General features: G+C 29.9%; 1 protein-coding gene across 1 annotated transcript; it reads right to left on the bottom strand.

The window, feature by feature from the left end:
- Nucleotides 1–399: 399 nt before the first annotated feature.
- LOC132725443 (uncharacterized) lies at nucleotides 400–13,120 on the bottom strand. Its single transcript, XM_060710581.1, has 4 exons — nucleotides 12,962–13,120; nucleotides 12,593–12,758; nucleotides 2,014–2,335; nucleotides 400–1,034 (listed from the first exon to the last, which is right to left on the bottom strand). The coding sequence occupies exons 2-4, from the start codon at nucleotides 12,731–12,733 to the stop codon at nucleotides 982–984; spliced, it is 516 nt and encodes a 171-aa protein (XP_060566564.1). The 5' UTR covers nucleotides 12,734–12,758; nucleotides 12,962–13,120; the 3' UTR covers nucleotides 400–981.
- Between the last annotated feature and the right edge of the window lie 288 nt (nucleotides 13,121–13,408).

The following is a 13,408-nucleotide window of genomic DNA, read 5'->3' as shown; positions in this document are numbered from 1 at the left end:
CATAATTCGTTAGAAAAGAAAAATTATCTATATCTTAAGGGAATGATAAAACTGTGGCCTTTGTAACAAATTTCCTTTGAATTTGAATTTTAATTAAAATATGTTACTTTTGACCATCTTATATTTTTCCATAAACAAATATTTTTATAACATAACGTTCCAAGTCACTTTTTTACATAATTTCAGAGAAGCCTTTCGGACGGACAGTTTTCTTTCCATAAGTGTCTGCAACCTTTTCTGATGTAGTGAAATGTACCACTTTATTGTCAAGGAAACAATAAGTAATAGCGGAAATATTTGTTTGTTTGTTTGTTTATTTAAATGTTACGCAATTACCTGCTTTAAGTACTATGATCGTTCTGCTTGCACAAGGTGTCATGTATACACAAATAAAACAAATAACAGAGTTGTAGAGACTTTATTTATGAGAACAGACATCAAACAACTTCATAAAACTGCAATTTAACAAATCGTCCCTGTATCCAGGCGTCTGCAATTTCATCTTGAAATATCCCCCGATCGTATCGCTCTTTCAATTGTATACATATTGTAACTAACAATTATAACATGTTAGTATTATAAAGGCATTTAATAACTGAGAAAAAGCAACCATACAAACACATGATTCTATACAAATATAGGAAGAAAAAGATAAAGAAATCAATTTTTAGTCCAACTTGAAAACGGTTTGTCATTTATTAATAGATACTGAATTTTATCAAAACTAATTTATTCAAATTTCATTGTCAAAGACATTCCGTAACACACAAATATATATATGTTATTGTAACACACGCTCTGAAATTCACATATGTACCAAGTCGAAACAAAACTTGAAGAGTTAGCATCTACTTTTCCAATAAATTAATATATCAAAAATATCTTTAAACGTTCGATTACAATTTCTTTATTTTCTTGGAAAAAAGTTGTCTCTAAAGCTGAGTAAATGACAAAGAATGTCACCAATAGTCGTCTAGGCAACTACCGTCCTCTCAAAGCGGTAAAGGCAAGTCGTCTTTTCACAGGCGGGAATTCTGAAGATAAAACGGGTATTTAGTAACCTATTATCATAACATTTTTGTAATTCATATTTTTCTAACTTACTTTACAGAGCAAACACATTTCATGTCATAAATCTAAAGACAATTTTCATTAAATAAGCCAAATAAAAAGTACTGGAAATGTCAAACTACATATTTTAAAACACATTAATACACACAGGAATAACACAATCAACTATTTTTGAATACCACACATCTATTTGCCTCGAAATGTCCAAAGGTAAAAGAGTTATTATTCTTATGTTCAATATCTATGGGCTTATATATTCTTGCAGGAAAAAAAGTAAACAACAACAAAAATCCACACAGATGGAATTTGAATGAATGTGAATCACATGAAACAAGTGATATCACAAACTTTGTCAATATATTTTTAAGACCAGACCATATATGATGCTGTCTAATACTAGAATTATATATTTATGTTTTTTTCGTATTGAATTTGATTCATCATCACAAATGAAAAAAGATGTCTCCTAACCAATAAAATGATATTGAGTCCTTCATATTTGTTTTTATTTTACGTACATAATGGCACTTTAAATCTATCAAATCTTTATTTGCATTTACATTATAGTGTTTTTCATTGATTAGGGTTAGCAGCCATTCATTTCCCTTTTCCAAAACTATTTTTTGATAGAAACTTACATGTGATCTTGTACAAATTGTTTAAGGGTCCTTTAAGTTAAAAAGACAAGACATATTCAACTACTAACTAAAGATAATTTAACCTACCGCGCGTTCAGGTTTTACTCATTTGCATGTTAATCCTACTAATACATTTCTTTTGATAGATGTTGATTATTTACGGATGATAAATAAAAACAATTAAAACGATAAAGTAAAGTGCCACCAATGAAATATGCACAATCTTTTTATAAAATGGATTGGTATTTTGTTCAAGCTTTGTTTAAATTATTCTAAGAAAAAAAAAGAATATACAAATGCTTACCATCTGCTTGAAACTCATTGGCTGCCTTCAACAGTTCCGGTAGAGGCCTATTCTGGTGTTTTAGCATATACTGGCGTGTGTACCGGAAAGGAAAATACGAATATCCAAGACGTTTTGCTCGTGCTCCTACCAACTTATCGTCCCGATTGCCAAAGAAGTCAAAGCCGTTGATATCATAGCTTTCATCATTACCAGCGTCATATCTGTCATCTAACATTTGACCTAGTTCTTGAAATGGATGTGTTGGTCGTTGATATTCAGCTAATAGTTCCTCAATGTCACTTGATGTGTCCGGTTCATCTAGGTAACCGTTCTGGTATAACTGTAAATAAATGCATACATGTTTACGAATACAATATATCATTCCATTTAATCAAGCATAACGATGACTTTAGAAATATAATAATGCACGTTTCCTGTTATCCCCCTTATTTCCATTTCTTAAAGTTTTCATTTTTGTGTCTTGTGTTAGTTTCAATACCGTTACTTATTGGTCAATTAACTACAACATCTTTTGCTTTTGTTGCCTTCTGGTAATTAGGACAGGTAAAGTGGTTCAGTATTTTGAATCGATGTCAAAATACAACTTTGTTTACATTTTCCTACTTTTATGACAAATAATTTCACATTTGGCTACTTTCTCTATGATAAGCATCTAATAATGTTTTAAAACGTTTTAATTACTATAACACTCATGTTTACCCTTTCTAAAGAAGGGGGTAAATATTAATTTATGATGCATAATGTGCTTTGAAAGACTCGAATAAGAAAATACATAATGCAATGTGCTAAGTAGTATTAGTTTGTTGACTGATGTATTTATTTATTCATTAATTTAAATTTTCATTCACTACCAAGCTGCAATGATTGATTTACCATAAATGTTAGTTATATAATACCTATTAAAAGAAACAAGTCTGGTTGATACTTTTGATCTTGTTTTTTTTGTGTGTGTGTGTGTTTTTTTTCTTAATTTAAATATCACTCACTATTTTTATACAGTCTTCATTTATAATTGCACTTTTCTACTTTCTATTTGTGAAGTCTATTGTCTATTTTTTTCTTCAAGAATCAGATATAATAAATAAATATAATCAAAGGCGTTTTCAATATCAATCACATTTTGTGGCTTTGAATGACAATTCAAACAAAATGTAAGCAGACTAGACAATTACAACACGACAAGAGCTTCCGTTGTGAACATTACAATCAAACAATGGAAAATTGTTCATGCTTGATGTTTTTAGTTAATAATATATGATAAGTTGCCCAAGCATCCTTTCTATCTCCATCAAGTTTGCATTTTAAATCATTAATTGAATGCATTGAATATGTCGTCTTCTTCCGGTAGAACATTAAATCACTCTCTCTGTGCGTGCTTTTAAATATATATTTACTTTTGACAAATACCCAACAACGTTTATTATCGGTTCATATAAATTTAATCTTCCTATTTAATTAATAAACATTGTCATTTTGTTTAAAAATCAAACTTATACTTTTCAATAAGTATGGTAAGAACTCTTCGCAGTCTAAGATCTTTAAATATTTCTCGAAAAATGATAAAGCACCTTGTCGTTATGATTGTATAGTCGTATCGTTAAAAACGTGCGATTATTTCTATGACCATACGTTTTCATAGACGTGTAACCTAATCTTAGTTCCCGTCAATTATTTCTCACGATAACTAGTCATACATTTCAATTACAAAACATAATTACTGCCTCATATATCAACTCTTTCCTTTCAATAGCAGTTATCGATAAACCGCTAGAAAATAATCCCTGTCGAGAAATCAAATCAAACTGTTGTGTTTTTGTGACGGTTTCTTTTCCGAATGAAATTATCTGACGGTTTTTGTGATCTATCTTGTCAATCGATATACAACTGCCCATTTATATTGCATTTGTGCCTTTCATTGATGATTTGGTATATGGAAATAAATCGTGAATGATCGATTAAATAACTGTTTTTCGAATAAGTGATGTTTTCTTTGCTTTCAAGGATTGCCATAACGACACATTAAATATAGTAACGCCACTATCGTACTTTTTTTTCAAATGGCACCGTTGTGGTGGAGGACGAATTGTCTTAGAACCCTTTTATTGTTGCTACAGAGTACATCATTGATTAATTTAAAAGGCGTATGAATGTTGTTAGTGATGAAATAAAATATATACTGTACGTTACTGAATTTTAGCCTGCTACATTGACAGAAACGTGTAGGACGTTTGCATAGTGCTATATAAGAATATCAAAAAAGGGGCATCATTTTAAAATGTACACAATTACCAGTAGCATATTATTCACAATTAAATAAAGTGTCTGTGGAAATTATTTAATGCTATGAAATTAATTTATTTACATTTGTTTTAATAAAAATGTAAACTTAACTGCAAATATCGAACTTCATCATTTAAACACCTTATATCTAAGACATCATCATATGTTTTTATTAAAATTCGTATTTTACACATTCACAATTAAAACCGATTGTAGTTGCAGAAACATAGATTGACACCAATTAGGAATATCCGGATAACGTAAGAGACGCATGGTCAACTCTGGCATGTTGAAAGCATATACTGTCTAGTTTCTTTGATATAAAGTACATCAAGTGCAAATCATTGAGCGATGTTAGAAATACATGAAGCGATCGGTTGCATAGAGACAACAACGACGCGTGTCATTGTAAATGAGTGAGTGACAGAAGAAATGTTATTAAAGGTGTTATGTGTTGGTAAGCTGTCCCGTCTCTGTACAAGCAATCAGTCATAATCTATCATTGGGAACAATTTGTCAATATATAGATAACTTTTCTCCATCCTAAAAGACCAATAAATAGCAGTAACCCAAGTCATCTTTTTTCATACACCAGTGACTATGCTGCTAAGACTAATGAAATAAGAGTATATTGCTGACCAGTTTAACAAAGGAGGCGGTAGAATTTGAATACGAATGATCATTCAAACATCATTGATCAATGGATGTTCATGAATATCCTTTTTTTTCTTGTTATAAACTACATTTCTTCAAATGTCAAAACTATAACAAGGCAAGATAACTTGCTTTACCGGCATAGAATCCCGACTGCTACCAGGTTTTAGTAGAGACAGAAAAAAAACGAGGCAAGTTTCCACTGCCGTTTAATGGTCTTGTTTTATCACATCATTGTTCATAAAATGAATAAATGTAGTTTGGTTTTTCGAATATCAATCCACTTAGTATATATTTTCAGAAATAAAAATAAAAAGATGCATGCATTACGAACGATTGCACATTCCCTGCAAATGCATATTTTTCATGGTTTCAATGTTTAAAAAAATCAGGATGAACCTTTCTTGATTTATCATGTCCTGTAGTTTGACAAGAGGATGCTCACAGAATGATCTTCCGTCAACGAAATAAAATGTCACAATTAGCAAATGTTTTTATTGGCACATCAAGTGCAATTTGCGTTGTGTTTAATTTTTCCAGAGATTGCCTTCCGTTGACGTTTCTTAAACCTTTCATTAACAAATGACAATCGTAGAAAAAGAAAACAATGAGAATGAGATTGCAATTTGAGTTTCCTATACTTAGAACATCCATCTCATTTAGGTGAGTTATGTATTTTATGCGAAGGAGTAGCTGTGGAAGCCATTTCTGCTTTCTTTTACAAATCGATGGCTCAAAGTAAAGAAAACAAAAGACAAAGTGTCTGCATACGAAAGAAATATATCCGATATAAGTGAATGAAATGCAAAGTTTAAGACATAATTTTAAATTAGTGTGTACAGTTGGGAATAATTACTCGTATACGGTTGAAAAGTCAATACTTCAACAATGAAAGGATTTGTAAAGACTTGGAATCTATTTTTTAAATTGCATTACAAGTTCAGTATACCAAGATATTTCTAAGTAATTGATACAACCAAGTAAAATGAAAGAAAGAAAACAAACTCTGAAACAATTCATGAACCAATAATATAAAAAACTGCTCTTAAAGTAATAGTGAGAAACGGAAAAGGTTCACTCATGGGTGATATTTTAAATGATATATCAACATCTATAAATTCCTTAAGGAGATCTCTGTCTCGTATTTTGTAATGCGGTAACACTTACAGGCAAGGTTGAGACAATTGACTTTGACAAGAATTAATTTTGTCTAAATCTAAATTCACGCAGTGTCAAATAATATTCTTTGTTCAATATTTTCGTAAAATACATGTAGTATGTCAACTGCTAATGTTTTGAACATTTTGTAAAATTCATGATCTTCATTTTGTTTTTATCTTTAGCATTTTTCAAACACAAAAATCTTAAAAAGAATGCCTAAGCTACAAAATAAAGAAATACAGAATCCTTAAAGAAAGCCCAACCCGGCAAAATTGAAAAATTTGTTGGCTCGGTTTAACTGAGTCTGTTAATGAAGGGTACTTGAACATGCAAGTTACCGTCCGCGCTCCATAGCACCGGTTGAGCAGAATTGAACATATTTCTCTCACATATTCTCACGCACTTGCTGAAAGGTTGTTGCTTAATAATATAAACCGAAATGCGTTTTTTGTGTAATCTTAACAGTCATATTTACTATTACGACCAGTTTTTTCAGATTTTTAGTTTTTTTAATACCAGTATAAAAGTTGAATTATTAATAAGAATTCATCAATATCGAATCTATCTGACATTAAGTAAAACTATTTTTAGAATTGATCAAATTTCAATCTATTTGAAAACACAGTCTTAAAACTCCAAAATTAAGGGGTTTTTTGGAAGAGGTAAAACAATGATTAAACTTTTTTCAAAAAAACTATCTACTATTCAGTTGGGTTTTGCTTAGTAAAAAGCTTTGTATGATATCAATATTAGTTACTAATATGTGATACGAACAATCAGATGATTAAAGCAACCAGTGGTGTTCATGGATTATTTATTGTTCAGTAATTGGTAATGTAATTTTGCTATGTTAAGGAGACAGTACTTCATTATTTATTAATGTCTTTATAACGGCATTTACACAGTTTCTCGTCTTAGACTTAATTGCTTGTGTCGTTTCTCATAAATTTCATTTATATCTTTGATACAGTCTTCGTTAAAGGCATATTTACAGACGTAACAAGAGAGCCAGATTGAGTCAGATACAAAAATATTAACATGAAAAGTCAAATGGCGTTTTTTCAGCTAGTGGAGGAAGGTCTCAAGTGCTCCGCTATGCATTATTCCAGGCACCAAGAGTAAAATAGATAGAACCAATTACGTTCAATAAGCTAGCAAGATAGCTTTTTAAAATAAAAACATCCATAAAGTCCTTAATTATGGTCGAAGCGACAGTGGTGAGGTGAAAGTGGTTTAAACATAAACCCTTATCCGCTTAAGATAATAGAAATAACTTTACTTATGTTTATGTTTATGTCACAATTTAAGGATATGCAATTACAAAAAAAACGTCTGGTTACTTTCAAAATAGCAAACATGCATTAGATATCATAATTTCATATTCATAATTATTATGGTATGATTATAAATCTGGATTTAAAATGAAACACAGAACATAACAGAGTTATATAACAATCGTGAACATTGATAAAAGTTGACGATTATATAAGATATAGTATTAACAAATTGTCTCCTGTAAAGTTTATAATAAATAAAATACATCGTTTATGACTCATTGCGAACTCTTCATTTTATCATTTGCTGTTCCCAAAAAAAAAACTGTTTAATTTCAAATCAAAAATTATTTAGACAACAGTTTGTGAATACTGGAATAACCGTTTAAATAAACAAATGTTTGTTTAATTGAAAACAATATCAGATATCTAAAGCATTTGTGATTGTGATGAAAGAATACGAGTAATAGTCATTCAATATTTTTGTTTGTACGAGTTAATTCTGTATTATTGCCAACACGCACGTTTTCATCGATTAGAAATCAAAAATATATAGAAAAAAGAATATGGACCGTTCATTTTCAATCAAGATATTTGCACTGTAATCAGTTAAACAGATTTTAATTCGAACTATCTAAGGTTACTTTTGTATAATAATCACTGTAAAATATTTCATAAATAAAAACATTTTGGAAGGTGTTACTTTTACCATCGATTATATACGTGAAAGTGCATTTTGAATTGATTTAACAAAATGTCTTACAACTATCTAAAACAATATCATCTTTATACCACGATCTGCTTTACCGTTTAGTAAAATATTGTCGCCCTCTCTTTTGAACTGATTTAATTGTTTGATACTCGATTTCTGAATTCGTTTATTTTTGACGTACTATTAAATCGTCTAGTATCTAAACGCTATGTTGACATTAAATCTCACACGTTTACATAAATATACGCAAACACTGCTGATGTTTCATGAAAAGATACAGCAAATGAATGTTAAATAATAAGCTATTTGTGTTATTTGTTTTACTATTCTTCAAACTGTAAGGGTTGAATACATTATTTATAAATTCCCTTTTTTAATATTGATCTATATCATTCTGATATTATTTTCATACTGTCGGAAGCACTATATTGTATGTTGGTATCAAACATGTTTAGGTGTTAATAATTTAAAACGCCGATGGTAAAGTTAAAGCTGATAAAATTATCATAATTTTCTTTTTTATGCTTAATCTAATATACAATATCAACAAACCCATTTACAGCAACATAAACGCTGAAAATGGAAACTGTAGATGTTATATTGAATCATTGACTTCATTTAATACTTCTACTGCTATTTCAGACTTATCAGTTGATCTCAAATAAACACCGTTAAATACAAACTATACATTTCTGATAATTATGTCGTTAATAATGTAATGATTATTCAGAACTTAGTATCATATCTTACACATTCTTTTTCTTCATAAATGTAGGTTAATTAACTAGAAGAGTCGTGTCATGAAGCTGTAGATTATTGGTAGACGAAGATAATTTCAAATACAGATATTTTTCAGGAAGGAACTTTATTTTGTATTTTGATGCGAAAAACGTTACAAACGTTAATATTAGAACAAAGTTACTAAGAAATGAAAAGGATTGAATTTCTCAATTTTATTGTACAAAACAGTGTAAAGAAACAACTTTTATTTGTTAAGTGCGTTCTTTATATGTTAGTGTGTTTCATATTAAAGAATTAAAGAAGAACATTTTTGAAGTTAATTTACCATGATAGTTTTTGTAGCAAAGAAAACGGTCTAATGGCTTTTATGTTTTGCTTAAAATGAGCTTCTTTTTTACACATTATGTGTTGGCAATAAACAGTTTTCCTGAAACTGCGCGCTATTACATCCGGGTCTGTTACTTTGTGCCTCGTAAAGACAATCTTGTCCTGACGCAATTAAATTCCTTATGTTCTTGTTTTGTGCTAGAAACAAAATCCGTCCCTAATTAGCCGTGTGTGAAAAGATACATCGTTTTCTTAACTTTGCTTTTAATAAACAAAACCACAATGTTTTTTTAATGCAAATTTAAAGTCTTTACAAATATCAGCATTTCTTTCTGTGATCTCAGTTAAAAGAGCTGCAATATGCTAGACAGGTAAAGGAAAAGTCACCCATTAAAGCATTTATAATTAAACCAGATTCAAATTCAAACTATTGCCATTTCATGTTTGTTTAAGTCGGTGCTGGTGGGCGTGGACGGTACAGTACCTTCAATGATCAGACTCAATCAAACGAGCTAGCAAGATTTTCAATTTTGCCATTTTGGACTTTCTTAAGAGGTTCTTTTTTTCTATTTCAAGTACAAGATTAATTATACGCGTACCTTATTTATAATTAAGATTTTTTTGTCACTAGGAAGGATCAAATTATAAATTCCAAAAGGCCAGTGCACACAATGACTCGTTATAAAACAGAGTTTGAAGGTGATGTAAAAATATCAAAGGACACTAATAAGGCAATATTTCGCTTCTTTGCGTATCAAGTACATATTTTGGAATCTAATTTTAAAAAAGGAAAGAACAGCAAACATTCCAATAAAAATGTACAAAAAGCATTTACCACCATTCCATTTTTTATGACTATGACCAAGCTTTTCTTTTTCTTGTGGGCTAAATAAATGTGTTTTATCTTAGTTTTTGACGTCTTACATAGCTTTGTATTGTTAATGTTTATTCTATGTTGATGGAGACAAGCATTCGATATCCAATATCATATTCTAACGGCATCACACATGTTAACACAGATCGGAGATCAAGCGATAGTCGAGGTGCCAAATACAACTAATGTAAAAACATCTCCTGCTAACATCTCAGATGTCAAATTTGAAAAGGCGTCTTATAAAAAGTTCTCAAAAATGATGTAGCACAATTTGTTTAACGGCAAAAATATTTTGCAAGAAGTATTCTTATATAAATAGATAGAGATAGACTTCATTAATAATGTATAATCATATCAATTTACGACATAAAAAATACAGGTTACAGATAAATATCAATATATTTGCTAATGTAATAAATAATTTCACCTGATCAAAATACATATATTATCTCATAACTGTAGAGAACATGCAATCTCGTATGTTAGACACCTTTATCACTAACGACCAGTCTACATAGAAAGTAGATATTTCTTTTTTTTTTTCTTTCTTTTTTTTTCTTATGATGTTAAGTACCAAATATTTCTATATATCTGGTTATTGCAAACTTATCATTCGAAATTCTTCTTTTTATTGTCGAATCTTCCCAGAAAGTCTCTCAAAGCTGAAACCAATAATCATTTGTCAAAGCTCATAAAATTATTTTCAGTACATTTGTAGCATAATTCGATTTGTTGAATCTTAAATTTAACAGTTCACTGTTATTTAATGGGAGATAATGTAATTAAAAGACAAACGTCTTGGGTTAAAAGCTGTAATAAAGCGGTAATGAATAATTTGTGTCCCTCCTTAATTTGTAATTTGGTAGTTTGGTCGTAAATAATTTTGGAAAAAAAATTCATTGCTTATTGATAGGGACATAATTTTACTGCTTTATTGCACGTAATTGGTATTTATTTATTTACTTTGCTTAACCATTATTTATATTATTTATGAACGACTGTGTGAAGAAAGGGTTTACTTGAATAATACTCGGGTATTGAATTACACGAAGAGGAAACAATTATGGGCTTTATTTAATAAGTGTTTGGTCCATTGATAACTTATATAAGAGTCAGACACCTTTACCATTATTCCACATATTCTTTTAATATTTTTTTAAGATATTGTGATAATTTTTAACGCCTCTGTCAAGGGTTAATGTCTATTATTTTAAATCTGATTTGCAAGTTGTCATATTATTCAAGAAGTCACAATGTTGATCACCCTTTTGAATAACATGTTTCTATATTGTGATGTCTAATTAATATTTTCATATTTAACTGAAAACACGTAAAATACGTTTCCTCTAAATCTTTAAAAGTTCTTGCTTTTAATTAAGTCACAAACATTTTTTATTCTATCAACAGAATGGGGAAACTGTTCTCAGAGTGTTGGCTTAGACAGCTCGAGTCTGTTCTGATGGAGTAAAGATGTTGGCCGTAGTGCTCATGGAATTCACTTGATTTTGATTGATAAAAATAAAAATGTGACTCTCATTATAGTTATTCAAACTTGAACGAAAATGAAAATACAGTGTATTGTACGTGTAGAGGTATTTGATGTTTACTGTATATAAAGATTTTCTCAAATTAGACAACAGTTATATGTATGCTGCAAGTACCGTCTAATTTGTAAATAGACTGATAATGCAATCAAATTTATTATTTATAACTCTCGCCAATGTCTTAAAAACTGCACTTTGGCAGAAAGATGAAATATTCATAAGAGACATCAATACAGCATAAATAGCTTAAACGAATTTAATATTCCATTCCATTTTCCTGTCTTACTTGATTTCATACCAGGACCTTTGGGAAAATTGCATAAAGTTTTTACGAACATTTCAGTCAATAGTTGAGAACAAAACTCCAATATGTTCTATAACAAGTGTCTGGGGATTTCACGTTTCATCAAATATGAAGAAAAGGTGTTGTCCTCGCTAGGCTTTTAATAATGTTTTTCATCATTTAAGTAGTTTATGTGTATATTTCTTATTTGATTTACGAAAATTCTGTTTTATATAAATATTAAGGTTTAGCCTCTGTAAACAATTTATATTTGATTTACTTATAGTACTTTTTATAACAGGTTATTCAAATGTTGATTTTATCCCATTATATGTTATTTCATAATTAAAAATGAAGTCCCTTAAATAAAATGAATACAACTTTTTTTGTGAGATTATTTAACTTGAAAAGCTGGACTCGTCAACATTGATACTATACAGTCAGGTAAAATAAATTGAAAAAATAATTCCTTGTCACATAACATTGAATTTGAACATTACTAATGAAAATAATTGCATGTTTTGTTATTTGTAAACTCTAACTGAATTTTTTAATTTCATCAATATTTTCCACTTGTTTACAATATTTTAAATATTTTCCCATAGTATTAATTAATTTATTCCTGTCTGGTCAGCTTTTAAGCAGTTTTCCTGATATATATACAATGTGTGTCCCTATCGTAAACACAGCAAGTTATATTCTTGAGAATAAAAGTAATACTCTTACCTTTTCTAAATTGTTCGAAGCATCCATGTATGGCATTCCAAATATTGCCGGTAAGGATAAACAAACGATCACTATATACATCGATGATTTAGTCACTGAGTTCCTAAGCTGTTGTATAAATGTTCTTGCCGAAGCCACCATAATTCACGTCTTATGTCTCCGTAAACTGCAATATGAATACCGACCAAGCTTTAGCGATAATATGACAAAACTGTAAAACTGAGCTGCACTTATAGACTCTAAATATATTTTAGGTAAAAAGCTCTTCAAACTGAAATCTATTTTAGATTTTCTAACATCTGAACAAACATTGATTGGAACAATAGCAATAAAATTTAATTCAAGACGTATTTGTTCGTACTGCAATACCTTTTTTTGTAGAATTAAACTTAATGATTTTATTAGAAAAGCCCCACGTTCGATCTTAATTCATCTGTAATTCTCCGTTGAGATTTAAAGTAATCCTAAACAATTCGTTTTACTTTCATCTATATATGCCGCTCGAGAGCGTGGGCTATTATAGTAATATTATTTGATTTGAACAGATTTTCATGAACACAAAATGTCAATGAAACAATGGGCGTGGTTTAATGACAGAACCAATAGCTAAGTGAAAAGGTTTCCGCACAATTCCTACTGCGACATTCAGTCAGTTAATGGAACTGTGTATGATTGATTGATTGATAAAGCAAACGCATGGCTTAGGAAATTAAGAGCGGAAAATAATACACTGTTAAAACAGTGAGTGCGTGCGCCGGAAATGGGATAGGTGATTCCCATTGTATCTAAATCTTATTAACGTAATACAATAATTCA

This window comes from Ruditapes philippinarum, unplaced genomic scaffold (genome assembly GCF_026571515.1).
Source record: "Ruditapes philippinarum isolate M1 unplaced genomic scaffold, ASM2657151v2 ctg2871_1_1_1_1, whole genome shotgun sequence".
Classification (NCBI taxonomy): domain Eukaryota; kingdom Metazoa; phylum Mollusca; class Bivalvia; order Venerida; family Veneridae; genus Ruditapes; species Ruditapes philippinarum.
Note: the sequence above shows the minus strand (reverse complement) of the source record. Positions and strands in the feature narration are given on the sequence as shown.

Coding starts and splice junctions, on each gene's coding strand:
- LOC132725443 (XM_060710581.1), bottom strand. CDS start 12,733: ATGGTGGCTTCGGCAAGAACATTTATACAACAGCTTAGGAACTCAGTG. Junction 2,336..12,592: donor CTTCGAACAATTTAGAAAAG/GTAAGAGTATTA, acceptor ATTTATTTACAG/TTATACCAGAACGGTTACCT. Junction 1,035..2,013: donor CAATGAGTTTCAAGCAGATG/GTAAGCATTTGT, acceptor TTTTATCTTCAG/AATTCCCGCCTGTGAAAAGA.